The sequence below is a fragment of the Corythoichthys intestinalis genome, chromosome 1 (assembly GCF_030265065.1).
Source record: "Corythoichthys intestinalis isolate RoL2023-P3 chromosome 1, ASM3026506v1, whole genome shotgun sequence".
NCBI classification, from domain to species: domain Eukaryota; kingdom Metazoa; phylum Chordata; class Actinopteri; order Syngnathiformes; family Syngnathidae; genus Corythoichthys; species Corythoichthys intestinalis.
This window is the reverse complement of record NC_080395.1, coordinates 65,223,392-65,238,420: the sequence shown is the minus strand read 5'-3', so window position 1 is coordinate 65,238,420 and position 15,029 is coordinate 65,223,392. Positions and strand designations below refer to the sequence as shown.

General features: G+C 39.6%; 1 protein-coding gene across 1 annotated transcript; it reads right to left on the bottom strand.

The window, feature by feature from the left end:
• Positions 1–3,343: 3,343 nt before the first annotated feature.
• Positions 3,344–5,927, bottom strand: LOC130915939 (low choriolytic enzyme-like). The gene is made up of 9 exons (XM_057836213.1): positions 5,865–5,927; positions 5,692–5,781; positions 5,575–5,602; positions 5,423–5,470; positions 5,135–5,266; positions 4,889–5,009; positions 4,214–4,392; positions 3,636–3,717; positions 3,344–3,521 (listed from the first exon to the last, which is right to left on the bottom strand). The coding sequence occupies exons 2-9, from the start codon at positions 5,767–5,769 to the stop codon at positions 3,386–3,388; spliced, it is 804 nt and encodes a 267-aa protein (XP_057692196.1). The 5' UTR covers positions 5,770–5,781; positions 5,865–5,927; the 3' UTR covers positions 3,344–3,385.
• Between the last annotated feature and the right edge of the window lie 9,102 nt (positions 5,928–15,029).

The window sequence follows — 15,029 nt, the reverse complement described above, 5'->3', positions numbered from 1 at the left end:
TCAAATTGATCAAAAAGCACAATTGCTTGCGCTAAATTTAGTTTTCCGTTCATCCTCAAAGTCACACAAAGTCGCTCGCCCGCTTGCTTGATTCAAACGGCCGTCGCTTGCCCCCTCGCTGCGTCAGAACACTCCTGCCTCTCGTTCGGTGGAACCTCGGACGGCAGTTATATTTATAAAAAAAAAAAAAAAAAACGCATTTTGTGCTTCCACTGTGACTTCGAAAGGGTTCGTTTGATTTGTGTTTTTTTCATGGAGCTTCCGTTTTGAAAAAGGACAAGAAATGATGGAAATATAGACATAAACAAATGATCCATGCAGCGTTTTAATGTTTTTTGAGAGGACAATAAAACTATAAAACTTAAATGACAATATCTCACGTTTTAGTTGGTCGATTGACTTCAAATAACAACGAGAGTAAACCGCAACTTCCGCACTTTAAAACGAGACCAACCAACGGCATGTGGGTGACGTAATTAAAACGCGAGGGTGCTTCAAAGACGACGTGCGCTGAGGACGCGCCGGCGCGTCCTTCGACTCTCAAGGGTTAAACTAATAAATGTCATACCTGTGTGATTGTCATTGGGATATGGTCGTGAAAACCTGTAGACTAATACATTTCTGTTCAAAGATGGTTATGTGGCCCAGTCCACGATTTGTTACTAAAGTACAATACTAATATTTTGTGGAATTTAATTATTTAAAACTGATCTTACAGTTGTAAATCCATTACTGTAATGTGTCCATGAAAACATTTGATGTTTTCACGTCAATAAAGCGTTGTAAATAAGTGCTCCCGTCAGGGCGGACATTTCACGCGAGGAAGCTATTTTTCGGCACACACCGGCCCATTGACGATCAAGTTTCATTTTACAATCGTGACAACGGTGACGCTCAGCTGACCAAATGTCGGTTTATATTTGGGCCGGTGCTGATTTTGGGTACCAGACACCTCATCGTGACATAAACTGGAGTATGATTGGAAATTTTGTGGTCTCAGGACGAGCTCTGACGCACGGGACGGGACCGGATGGGAGGAAACATCGATTTGGGCATCAAATATGGATCTGGCGACTGGATCGAGCGAAGCTTTTCCAAATAACGGCTTTTATGCAACTCATCCAATGAGTTTACAGCGTCTGAAAGCACCGGGGCTTCCATAATTTGCAAGATAATCCACCTTTAGAAACTACGATTGATGACAATACGGACACACAATGACGGACAATATGGCGGCACAATACAGCGATCACGTGATTGTGTGACGTTGGTGATTGGGGTCTATAAGTGCGCAAACATCCCAGTAATTGCGGCCAACCACGAGATGGTGACCAATACAAATATTTACTATTCTATAGTGTAGGCAGGGATATTGATGTGTCAAGAGCCAAAGGCCAGATTGCAGTCATGAACAAATGATTTATTTCTCTGCGGCCCGGTAGCAAATGCGCTACGTACCGGTGTTCTGCCAAAATCTCCTACATCGGCGAAAAGTCCTACATTAGTCGAATTTGACAACCAAAGTCCTATCGTACGCGCTAAACTTGTTTCGTTTAGATGCATAGAGGAATACCGTACTAAAGAAATGCCTGCAGAAAATACTTGAATGTAGTTATATCAAATAAGGACGGTTTAAATACGCTACGTGACTAATGTGGTCAACTGCTTCAAAGCTAACACAAAAAAACACAATGTTAGATTTTGTGTTTGTTTTCTTCTAATGTGACTTCTCTCTGTGATTGCCCAGTGATTTCACCTGTTGTACTTGCTCCTAGTGTATTTCCTCCAACCTGCATCCTCCTGTGCTCACCTGTTTCTCGTTGTCTCGTTACCCCTTGTCTGCGTGTGTGTATATAAGCTCCTACTTTCTTTTCACTCCTTGTTGGGTCATCGTCTATGTCAGTGTCCATGTGCATGTCAGCCTCTTTTCCCAGCAGTTTTCTCCGTCCAAGCCCTTGTGTTCCTTGACGTAAGTTTTTGATATCAAGCCTTTTGTTAGTGTTAGAGTTTTGTTTGTTTCAGTGTTTTTTGGATCCCCACAATATTGTTTGGTACTTTGTTTTTTGCCTTAATTAAGTCATTTTTGCACTGCCGGTCTGCGTCGCCTCTTTTCCTGCAATTGGGTCCACAGACCATCTGCCCGCCCGCATTCCTGACGCACAATGGTTAAAAGTATGTAAGACTAATACATGCAAAAAGGATCTTTGAGGTGGTGAAAAGGTTCTAAATAACTAAATAAAATAAAAAAATGGTGAGTACTCGCCACTTATAACCGATGTGCGCATGCGTGTGGATGCTTGCGCAAGCGCCCTGAGGATTGTGTAGGACGTTTCGCTGCGTAGTAAGGAATGGCCGAACACCGGTACATGACAAGTTGGTGCATACGCACCCCTGGTTGCTCTGTTTTAGGAGAAAATTCCAATCCATTAGCATTTGCAGTCATGTTTGTGCCCATTTTTGCATATGCAAAGCTTTTGCGTTAACGTTGAAATGATTGCCAGCCAGTCCTCGGGGAAAAAACTTTTGGTACCTGATATTCCCCGGTGGTTATCGGTTCCAACCCAGTTTAGTTTCATAATGGACATTCAAACCAGAGAGGCATTTGTGTCTAATGGACAGTATGCTGATAAGCAATAGAGATCATACTTGCTGTGCTTCTTGTGACACTTTACGTGAAATGGATTAACCCAGTTTGAATAAATACACGTTGACACCATGTAGGTTTAAATATTTTTTTATTTGTTGTGCACTTCTCACATTCACATTTAGAACAAATTGATTTTAGAGTGTTGTAGTCGAAGCAAAGCACACTTTCTTAGCCATTCACAAGATTTTTAAATTACCATGTTCTCTGCTTTAATTTTCTAATATACTAGTTAGAATAGTTTTCCAAAATTGCCTTATTCACGCATGAATGATATCTTTACTGACTAAAACTGTCTAAAAAATGTTTACTATTACATATGATATTCCTTAAAACTAAGAGTAGAAGATACAAATCAATTCCAGTAATTCTTGTAAAACTGGGACAAAAGTCATTCGAATTAGGTCACACGGTTTACATTGAAGTCACTATAAATATACCTACTTCACACGGCATGTACAATACATTCATTGCACACCTAGTTATATTGTCAGAGGAGTATATTAAAGCTGATTATGAAATCTGCTTGTTATCACAATGGAACTGATGCTCAAAGCTTGTGTAATTAGTGTTAGGGTGAATTTACAAAGATTACAGAAAAAAAGTAATATTCTGTACGTAATGTTTTCAGCACAAATGAACATGAGCAAAGTTCAGGTTAACAATCATTTAAATTGATTCAAAACATGGAAGAAAAAGGTGAAGATCCAAAACATCGTTGTCATGCACAAAACTTTGATTTTAATACCTACGGCATCGATATAGAGCATTGACACGTGCGATGTCATTGCGAGTCATGCTTGATGAAAGACCAAACATACGGCCAGGGTCTCTTTTAGCGACAATAGTTGGTTGTCTGTTTTTGGAGAAGGCAAATCTTGAAGACAAATGACATAAAAAATGCATAAAGAGTTCATTTTTACCCAATGAGAATGTCGAATATTTATCAAGGTTGGAGAAATAGATATTCATTTTTTTCCAAAACACTCACTTGCTGTAATGCATGATGGAGTCAAAGTCATAGGGAGTACCCAAGTTGTTGGTGTTCACCTTCTGAAAGTTCCTTTCAAATCCTGCTCATGGAATAAGACCAGAGTAAAATTTCCCAAACAATGTGAAATGTATTACGTCCTGCCATCAACTCAAATAAAATTCATTCATTTATGATGCACTTAAAAAAACAGCCGCTGAGTACAAAGCGCTGTGCGATGAACATAACATAATAGATTAAAAATGAAAACAATATTAAGAGCAAAATGGAATAAAATGAGCACCAACAGATGTGAGTCTCATGCTGTTATAATGGGCAAGGAATAAAAATAGGTCTAAGATGAGTTTAAAAAAAAAAAAAAAAAAAAAAAAAGGACAACGATATGGCTATTTATATGCGCTGGGCATGATCAGGGTCTCTAGAAAAACTAGTGTTGGTGATGTGCGACTACAACAGCCAAGATGCATGAAAAACAAACATACAAAAAACAATGAATGCAAGTTGAATGAAAAGTTTCGCTCTGAATACAAACAGCCTTTGATGTTCTTCAACATCGGCTTCTTTCAAGGTGCCCTCACCTGAAATTATGTTCTGAAACAAAATTCTGACGTGAGCATCTCGGTCAGACCGAACTTGCTCATGGTGAAATCCAAGAGCGTGAAGAACCTCGTGTTGCACAATGCCATGGCGCACACAGCCATTTTTCCGCAAAGAGACTAGCTGCCTTCCCCTTTGACGACCAAGGTATGACCAACACCTAGCACATACACAGGAATGTTTAGGCAGTTAAGAAATGGATTGATCAAACAAAGTGCAGTCATTTGTTTAGACTCTTTGTTAATTGTGATTGTAAAATAACATTTTCAGTTGATCATTGCAAATATGAAGAGATTGAAAAATCCAATTGTGAAAATATAGCATGAAACTATATATAAGTGTAATAAAGTGATTTAGGACGAACTGTTTATTCTGTCAAATACGTCTCAATAAATCTGCTTGCAATGGTATGAAGATCCACCAGATGTGCCTCTTAAGAAACATACTCACACCGACTCACTGACATAATCAGTGCATATAACCCATGTGCCAAAATGCTTCACAGTGCCTCATCTATCCATATATTTATGATGAAACTACACGATTTTGCATCACTTTTTCACAATAGTGCATTTGCGCATCTGAGTGACATGTGTACGTTTGTGTAATTAAAATATAATTTAGATGGCATCAACAGTAAATGTTCAGTTTCATACCCAGATCCAGAGAAAAAGTGCAGATAGGTTTTTTGCCAACTGCGTTTCCACATAAAGCGAATGCATGTGCTCCGATGAAAACTCACTAAAGCACGAATGATTGTTCTGCGCTCTTGGCTGGCTGCGGAGACAAAAAATGTCATGATGGAGTAAAAATTACATCACCAAAATCTGAATGGTATTCAAATTAACACTGTGTACATATGTAAGAAAAGAACACTTTTTAAAGAAAGATATTTAATTTACTGAATCGGGATGAAATAGTGACAGGCACATAGACGCGTCTTCCCCACTTAGGCCATTTGCATCCTCTTCTTGTGCAAGGAACTGCATTTCTTTGTAAATTGGGGGCAATGTCACCATGTGTCAGAAATGTTGCTGTCAAAGAAGAAATAAAAGAAGCATATGATTAAATTAAGTGGTACAGATAATCATTCAAGTTATTATGATAGATAAAATGTGCGAGTTGATGTGGCCAGTTTTAAAGCATCAATCAGAAATCTTAATCTGTGAAGCAATAGTTTGTGCTCTTACTTGTGTTCACGTTTGCCCCTGCGATACTGTCACTGACGCCAAGGTTGTCTGGAAAAACAAAAAGAGCCATAATAAAGAAAATCAACAAACAAGCACAATTTGTACCACGATGGATTGGATAAATTCACCAATTACTGCATGGTTTTACATACCTAAGCCAATTTCATCCTGTGATGCGGTCTGAAACACATTGAATTACATTATATTACATGATTTTTTCCCCTCAATAATACAGAAGGCATAAAAATAAAAATTAAAATAGGTCTTACAGGGCAAACACCGATCAGTAAGAGTAGGATGATGATAGCAGAAATTGCAGTCGTGATTGCAGTCGTAATTGCAGTCATGATTGCGTTCTTCTGTTTTGGGGGAGGGGGAAACAATGTAGTTAGTAGTTAGTTTATAATAAGTACATTTGAGGTTCTTTTGGAACCAGGTTTACCTGTCCTCGCCGGGCTCCAAATCTTGTATGGAGATGTTCAATTCTCCCCTATTTATTTGTCCCACAAAGGGTGTGTCAGTCTTGTTAAGCCATGACCAATTTTCCCATAATTTCTAAAAATGAAATACAATGGGTGGTCACATTCTCATTGTTAGATAACATTTTGAAGAAATTGAACTCAAATTTGCATGTTTGAAAGCTGAGCTTTCTCAGTCAATAAGAATGCAGTGTGGCAACATATTGTTCCATTTTTATTGTGGCAATATGCTGTTCTATTCAATCATTCCAGAGTTGCTGCATTCCTAAAAATGAGCAAAAGTGTATTTCATAAATATGAATTATGAGACATATACTGTAGTTAATTACAGAACATCCTGGTTTTATAGATACAGTTAATACATAGAGTGTCCATAAAGTCTCTTTACCATTTCAAAGGTGTATTACAATTAAATTCGATAATATATTTTATCCAGATTTGTTCTATTGAACTCAAAGTTTATTTAAGTTTTTAATCCCAATGCATTTGTGTGCTTCAGGGATCCTGTTTGTCAAAAAGAGGTGCGGTTGAATGAACCCCAAAAACTCAGTCAGAGATGTGTAGTAACACGTTGCATTTACGCTGTTACGTTTACTCGAGCAACCTTTTGAGAAAAATATACCGCTGAGAGTACTTTTACCACATCATACTTTTTACTTGTGTGAAGAACAGTGTTGGGCACGTTACTTTAAAAAAGTAATTAGGTACATTACTCACTACTTCTTCCAGAAAGTAACTGAGTTAGTAACTGAATTACTCTATAGTAAAAGTAACTAGTTACCAGGGAAAGTAACTATTTCCGTTACTTTAAAAAGAACTTGTTATATGTCAAAGAATTTGAAATTTTGTGAGCAGTATTCGAGTCAGTGGAATAGAGAAGAACAGACAGGTGGTCAACTTGTTAGGTGCTTCAGCAGATTTGAATTGCTTACCACAGATGACGACAAAAGCTTTGCCCGGGACATAAATTACACATTACATGCAGGTTCTTTCCTTTAATTTCGACAAACTTTAAATAGTGTCTATATCTCCACCTCTTAAAGGACAATTTTTCTTCTGAATGCTTTGCCATCCCGACCCTGTGCATCTGTTTTGCGTGTGTGTGTTTGCCGCACGCGCTGTTCCGGTTTGCTTGTGAAATCACCGGCTCTGATTGGCTTAGCACGACACATGACTCTAACCCTCAGCCAATCACAATCACTTCCATCGCATCTCTCGAGGGGCTGCATTTAGGTAGGCTCGTTTCCCGACAATTCACGTCACCTTCAAAGCGCCTGCCGTCCTCAAGATGGAAGCAGAATTATTGCTGGCTGACAGTGGGAGATGGGAACGAGGATAGCATCAGGTGTAGCAAACACAGAAACGTTACCAAACTTTGGAAAGCATTGTCTAATTGAATGAGCAGGGACAAACAGCTTGGAGTCAGAAGTACGTGCGCTATTCTCGAACCTGAACGCACCCCAAGTCTTGGATGACAGATCAACAGAGCAGAGAGTCGACTCGACACGGCTGGTAGTTTCTTCAATTTATTCAGAGTAAGTAACGCACTGCTTTTGGCCGTCAGTAAGGGTAACGGCGTTGTAGCGGCGGAAAAAGTAATTAGTTAGATTACCCCGTTACTGAAAAAATAACGCCGTTACGTAACGGCGTTATTTATAACGGCGTTACTCCCAACCAGAGGTTGCGCTAGACTTTTTCGTTGTCTGTCATTTTGACTGACAGGGTCATAAAAATCCGGTCATAATCTATTTTTACCCGTCACTTAAATTTTAAAAATGATAATAATGACATATTCACTAGTAGTGTTGGTCAAAAGCAGTGCGTTACTTACTCAACTCTGAATAAATTGAAGAAACTACCAGCCATGTTGTGTCTACTCTCTGCTCTGTTGATTTGTCATCCAAGACTCGGGGTGCGTTCAGGTTTGAGAATAGCGCATGTACTTCTGACTCCAAGCTGTTTGTCCCTGCTCATTCGATTAGGCTACGTTCATACTACAGGTCTTAATGCACAAATCCGATTTGTCATATCCGTTTTTTTGGCGTGCCCGTTCAGATTGCTTTTGTCCATTGAGACCATTCAAGTATTACGCATGCGCTCTAATTCGCAGTCCGACACGCGCCAGTGCGCAGAAGTATCAAAACAAATGACAAGTCATCCGTCATTCCAGGGATATCATATTTTGCTTTTCAAAAGGAGACAAATAACAGACATAAATAATCCCCGTTTAGGCTTATATTCACAGTTTATATGGATCGATAGCATCCACGCACTGTCCGTGCATGTCACACACACATACGTACGGGCAGTTTTCCCCGACTCTCCAAGACGGGCTGCCGATCATTCTCATGCTTATCCTCAACCCATTTTAATTTTTTTATGACTGTTGTCAAGCCCGGCCCTTCCCCAAAAGCCGTGTTCACTGGAAGCTAGGCACTAATAACGCACAGCTGAAATCGGATTTGGGACACTGGACAGTACAGACCGCCGCGACAGTCTGGAAAAATGTGGCCCAGATCGGATTTGAACCACATACAAAAATGACCCAGATCGGATTTGAAATGGTCCACTTCTATGCGACTTGTCCCGTTCAGACCGTCAAGTTAATACTCAAGTCGGAAAAACACGAAAAAATTGGATTTGTGCATTAAGACCTGTAGAATGAACGTAGCCTTAGACAATGCTCTCCAAAAGCTTCCTAACATTTCCGTGTTTGCACACTTGAATGCTAGTTCGGACATTTTTCCGAGTAAGGCCAACGACGTTATGCATCAAGAGAGACAATAGCTAATTAATATGCTCACTCGCCATCCTGTGGTCTGGGGTGTGAATTGCAACCTGTCAAAATGACGGATGGACTTCAGTTTTTTCTGTCACCGTTTTAAAAAACCGGTCAACGACGGAAAATATTCGGTTAACGCGACCCCTGCTCCCAACACTGGTGAAGAAGAAACACTACTATTACTCCACTGCTTTGGGTTATGTCGCTAGCATTGCACTGCTAAGGCCACAACATTGTCACATGCATCTCACTCAGTAATATGTTCTAAGACATCTGTCTCACTCTTGCTACTGCACATGCAATATTTGCAGATACTATATGATAGTATTTTTAGTACTGTCATTTGCACTGATGACCCTTCTGCACAGCAGATGCCTGCAGAGGCTGGATAAGACATTCTTAAAGATACTTTCCATGCTGCGCGGCAAGAGAAAGTGTTCGCTGTGATATGAATGATAATTTGTGGCCCAACAGAGAGGAATGTCAGGATGTGTAGGAAGACTGGAATAAAATTTCTTCAGCACTGTATGGATAGTTTTGCCCATTGTCCGATGGTTACATTTTCTATTTTTACTACTGGAGTTTTTTTTTTTTTTTTTTTGACTTGCACAGCCTTTTGATTTACACAGCCTGTTTCTGCCACCGGATTTTTTTTCAATTTGCACAGCCTGTTTCTACTTTTATCTTTTCTTTGATGAATTCACTGACATAATTGTAGTAATAATAATAATAATAAATACATTTTGAAAAGTCGGTAGTGCAGCAGCAGGTTCCCTCCATTACCCAGTCTAGAACTTAAAGAATGAAAATTAAAAAAAAAAAAAAATCTGAATTTTCAGTTTATTATTTCTGGGGTCAGGCATTATAACATTGAAGATCTTCTGAACCTCCCCATTAGAACAGCTAAAATAAGCCTCTTCAACTTTTTCCTTTCTCTTAAAGATCTGGTCAATTTTGTATTCGTGTGTTAAGGGGCGCAGAAAGTTAATTTGGCCAGAATACAGTTGTTCATAAATTATTATTTCTGTGCGGCGCGGTAGCAAATGCACCACGGACCGGTACTGGTCCACGGCCCGGCGGTTGGGGACTCCTGTTCTTGGAGATGCGTGTGAGTAAGCCTGGCAGTCTTTTTTTAACATGGAGGTTTGACAGTTGCCGTCATATTTTCGGGATCAAAGCACCGTTCCGCCCCCGATTTTTATACTGGAACAATGTCCCGGCCTACTTTCACCCCTGTCTAAACATAACAGAACCCGTGCACAAACTGCAATGGAGGACACCTGATTGCATACACCTTCAAACTGCCTTTGACTTTCACTCTACCGACTTTTGTTTTTTTTAAAAAGATTAATTAATTATTTATTTATTATTATGTAAGTAAATGTATTACATATTTCTGTAGAAACAGGCTGTGCAAGTAAAAACCAAAATGCGGTGGCGGAAACAGGTTGTGCAAGTAAAAATAAAAATCAGTGGCGGAAATGAATGGAAGCTTATTCTCGCCGGGGAAAACCAAACAAAAGTATGCAAACAGTTTTTTTTTTTTATTATTATTATGATTAACTTGCACATCCTGTTTGTACAACAGACAACAGTAGTCAGGGCAAACACAGAAAGAAAACAAGGCATATATGTGAAACTGATTTTCATTCAAAATTGTATTTCATTACATATCAGCCAGTGTTTTTTATCTTGTTTGTTTTTTTTACTTGCATTTTTGTGTGGCAATATGCTGTTCTATTCAAGCATCTCAAAGCACCTCAATGCAGATAAAGGAAAGGATTTTGAACTGAATGGTTATGAATTTCACTGTATGTATGAATGGAATGTAAGAGGCAGCTAAGATTTGTTGATATTTCAGACTATTTATCTTGCCTTCCAACCTGCAAATCTCTCAGGGTGCATAGAGTTAAAAAAACGTGTGGCATTTGCCAAGGCCCACAGCCTGTCAAAAGGATGGACGCTGGAAAAGTGGCAAAAGGTGGATTTTTCAGATGAATTTTTCATTGAATTACCCCACAGTCACCCCAAATATTGCTGGAGACCTACTGGAGCCCACATGGATCTGAGATTCACTCAGAAAACAGTGAAGTTTGGTGGTGGCAAAATCATGGTCTAGGGCAGTGCTTCTCAATTATTTTCTGTTACGCCCCCCCAAGGAAGACGTAAATGTTTCGCGCCCCCCCCAACTCTCTGCCGCCACTGTAAATAGTATCATTCGTCTATATTACTATTATAAGTACGCCTCAGCCTAACATTGTGTCCTTTTTTTTTCTATTAAAGAAAAAAAGTAACATAGATCAACTTATTATAAAGTATAACTTTTTTAACATTGTGTTGCTTGTAACAGAAAAGACTTAACGCGCATCAATTTGCCTGAAGTTAAAAAAAGAAAAAAAAAAAAGTCACATCCAAACTGTAAAAATACACTCAAGGTACATTTTTGACCATTTGATACTGAAAAATAAAATGTAATAAAATCAGTAAATAATAACAAATTCAAATTGATTAGAAACATTTACTCTTCAGGACAACATGCCAAAAAATTTGACCGAAAAAAAAAACAAAACTGTGCTCACTGGTTTACTGATATAACACTGACAAAGCGGGACGATTGTGACAATTGGCAATATTCGGCACATTTTCGCTGAAAAACAATCAAGCGGCTTATCAATGAGATTGAGGTCTAATGTCTTTAAGTGGCGTCTTAACTGATTTGGCTTCTCCGCTATAATCATTTTTAGACTCAGTAAACAGTGGTCTTTCCTCATTTCCCACTATATTAAAAGTCAAAGGCAAACGGCCCGAAAAAAGCGCATTCTCGGTGGCCGAGGGAGAACCGTAGGTGAGGGCGGTGGTCGTGACGATCCCAAGCCGAAAACGGCACTTCTCGGCCGGACACGTGAGAACCGAAGAAGACAGTGGGTCGCTGCGTGAGTCCAGCTCTGCATGAGTCTCTTCCGTGTGCTCTTGCTTACTTCAAAAATACTGCACGCACTTTGAAAATGAGAGCGCCACTGCCACCCACGGAGTGGATGTGCAAGTACACTTTATTCTAGTACGGCAAAAAAAAAAAAAAAAAAAAAGCATGTTCCCCGAGGTCACTCGCGCCCCCCCTGGCATCGCTCTGCGCCCCCCTGGGGGGGCGCGCCCCACCATTTGAGAAGTACTGCTCTAGGGTTACATCCAGTATGGGGGTGCGCGAGAGATCTGCAGGGTGGAAGGCAACATCAATAGTCTGAAATATCAACAAATCTTAACTGTTATTTTGCATATTTTTGGGAAAAAAAATACAATTTTGAATGAAAATCAGTTTCACATATATGCCTTGTTTTCTTTCTGTTTGGCCCGAATACTGTAGTATGTTGTACAAACAGGCTGTGCAAGTTAAAAAAAAAAAAGTTTGCATACTTTTGTTTTGTTTTCACCGGCGAGAATTGGCTTTTATACATTTTCGCTACTGTTTTTTATTTTTATTTTTACTTTCACAGCCTGTTTCCACCACTGTTTTTTATTTTTATTTTTACTTGCACAGCCTGTTTCCGCCACCGCATTTTGTTTTTACTTGCACACTGTTTCTACAGAAATTACCGTATGCAATGAATTCACTTACAAAATAATAAATAAATAATTATTCATTAAAAAACAAACGAAAAAAAGTTGGTAGAGTGAAAGTCAAAGGCAGTTTGAAGGTGTACACAATCAGGTGTCCTCTATTGCAGTTTGTTCATTGTTCATTTGTTCATTGTTCATTCTATTAGGTTTAGCCAGGTGTGAAAGTGGGCCAGGATACAGTTCCAGTATATAAAAAAAAAAAAAACAAAAAAAAAAAACAGTTTGTATACTTTGGTTTTCCCCGGCGAGAATAGGCTTCCATTCATTTCCGCCACTGATTTTTATTTTTACTTGCACAACCTGTTTCCGCCACCGCATTTTGGTTTTTAATTGCACAGCCTGTTTCTACAGAATTATGTAATGCATTTACTTACATAATAATAAATAAATAAATAATCAATCTTTTAAAAAAAAAAAAAAAAGTCGGTAGAGTGAAAGTCAAAGGCAGTTTGAAGGTGTATACAATCAGGTGTCCTCTATTGCATTTTGTTCAGGGGTCTTAGCTGCGTCTTACATTCCTAACCATAAAAAGGGACAAATTCTGCAGCAGGATGGTGCTCCATCACATACTTCAATCTCTACCTCAAAGTTCCTCAAGGCAAAGAAGATCAAGATCCTCTAGGTCTGGCCAGCCCAGTCACCAGACATTAACATCATTGAGCATGTCTAGGGTAGGATGAAAGAGGAAGCATTGAAGACGAAACCCAAGAATGTTGATAAACTCTGGAAGGCATGCAAGACTGCTTTCTTTGATTTTCCTGATTACTTCATCAATAAATTATATGAATCCATGCCGAACCGCATGGATGCAGTACTTCAAGCCCATGGAAATCATACAAAATACAATGGGGCAAATAAGTATTTAGTCAACCACTAATTGTGCAAGTTCTCCCCCTTGAAAACATTAGAGAGGCCTGTAATTGTCAACATGGGTAAACCTCAACCATGAGAGACAGAATGTGGAAAAAAAAAAAAACAGAAAATGACGTTGTTTGATTTTTCAAGAATTTATTTGCAAATCATGGTGGAAAATAGGTGTTTGGTCATTCCAAAAGTTCATCTCAGTACTTTGTCTTGTACCCTTTGTTGGCAATAACAGAGGCCAAACGTTTTCTGTAACACTTCACAAGCTTTTCACACACTGTTGCTGGTATTTTAGCCCATTCCTCTATGCAGATCTCCTCTAGAGCAGTGATGTTTTTGGCTGTCGTTGGGCAACATCATCATCCAAATGCTCTTTAGTGAACCGCAGATGGGCCTGGACATGTACTTTCTTCAGCAGGGGGACATGTCTGGCAGTGCAGGATTTGAGTCCCTGGCAGGCGCATAGTGTTACTGATAGTAGCCTTTGTTACTGTGGTCCCAGCTCTCTGTAGGTCATTCACTAGGTCTCACCGTGTGGTTCTGGGATTTTTGCTCCCATTTATTGTTATCATTTTGAAGCCACAGGGTGAGGAGGGAGTTGAAAGTCAGTGTTGCCCAATGACAGCTCCCTCCACAGATTTTCTATGGGGTTGAGATCTAGAGACTGGCTAGGCCACTCCAGGACCTTGAAATGCTTCTTATGAAGCCACTCCTTTGTTGCCCTGGCTGTGTTTTTGGGAACATTGTCATGCTGAAAGACTCAACCACGTCTCATCTTCAATGCCCTTGCTGATGGAAGGAGATTTTCATTCAAAATCTCTCGATACATGGCCCCATTCATTCTTTCCTTTACACAGATCAGTCGTCCTGGTCCCTTTGCAGAAAAACAGCCCCAAAGCATGATGTTTCCACCCCCATGCTTCACAGTGGGTATGGTGTTCTTCGGATGCAATTGAGTATTCTTTCTCCTCCAAAAATGAGAACATGTGTTTCTACCAAAAAGTTCTATTTTGGTTATATATGACAATAACACATTCTCCCAGTCCTCTTCTGGATCATCCAAATGCTCTCTAGCGAACCGTAGACGGGCCTGGACGTGTACTGGCTTCTGCACGGGGGACACGTCTGGCAGTGCAGGATTTGAGTCCCTGGCGGCACATTATGTTATTGATAATAGTCTTTGTTACTGTGGTCCCAACTCTCTGTAGGTCATTCACTAGGTCCCCTGTGTGGTTCTGGGATTTTTGCAAACCGTTCTTGTTATCATTTTGACGCCACGGGGTGAGATCTTGCATGGAGCCCCAGATCGAGGAAGATTAACAGTGGTCTTGTATGTCTTCCATTTTCTAATAATAGCTCCCACAGTTGATTTCCTTACACCAAGCGTTTTATTTATTGCAGATTCAGTCTTCCCAGCCTGGTGCAGGTCTACAATTCTGTCTCTGGTGTCCTTCGACAGCTCTTTGGTCTTGGCCATGGGGGAGTTTGGAGTGTGACTGACTGAGATTGTGGACAGGTGTCTTTTATACCGATAATGAGTTAAAACAGGTGCCATTAATACAGGTAACGAGTGGAGCCTCGTTAGACCTCGTTAGAAGAAGTTACACCTCTTTGACAGCCAGAAATCTTGCTTGTTTGTAGGCGACCAAATACTTATTTTCCACTCTAATTTGGAAAGAAATTCTTTAAAAATCAAACAATGCGATTTTCTGACACCACTTCAGGAATTACAGGCCTGTTTCTCTACTTCCACAATTTTCCAAAATTCTAGAAAAAATATTCAACAAAAGATTAGATGAAGTCATAAGTAAATGTAACTTACTTTTCGACATTCAGTATGGATTTAGGGCAAATACTTCAACATCAC

Excerpts from the sequence above, each read along its gene's own strand:
- LOC130915939 (XM_057836213.1), bottom strand. The coding sequence starts at position 5,769 with ATGACTGCAATTACGACTGCAATCACGACTGCAATTTCTGCTATCATC. Across the intron at positions 5,471-5,574 it reads ACAGGATGAAATTGGCTTAG|ACAACCTTGGCGTCAGTGAC; the intron begins GTATGTAAAACC and ends TTGTTTTTCCAG. Across the intron at positions 5,267-5,422 it reads AGGGGCAAACGTGAACACAA|CAACATTTCTGACACATGGT; the intron begins GTAAGAGCACAA and ends CTTCTTTGACAG.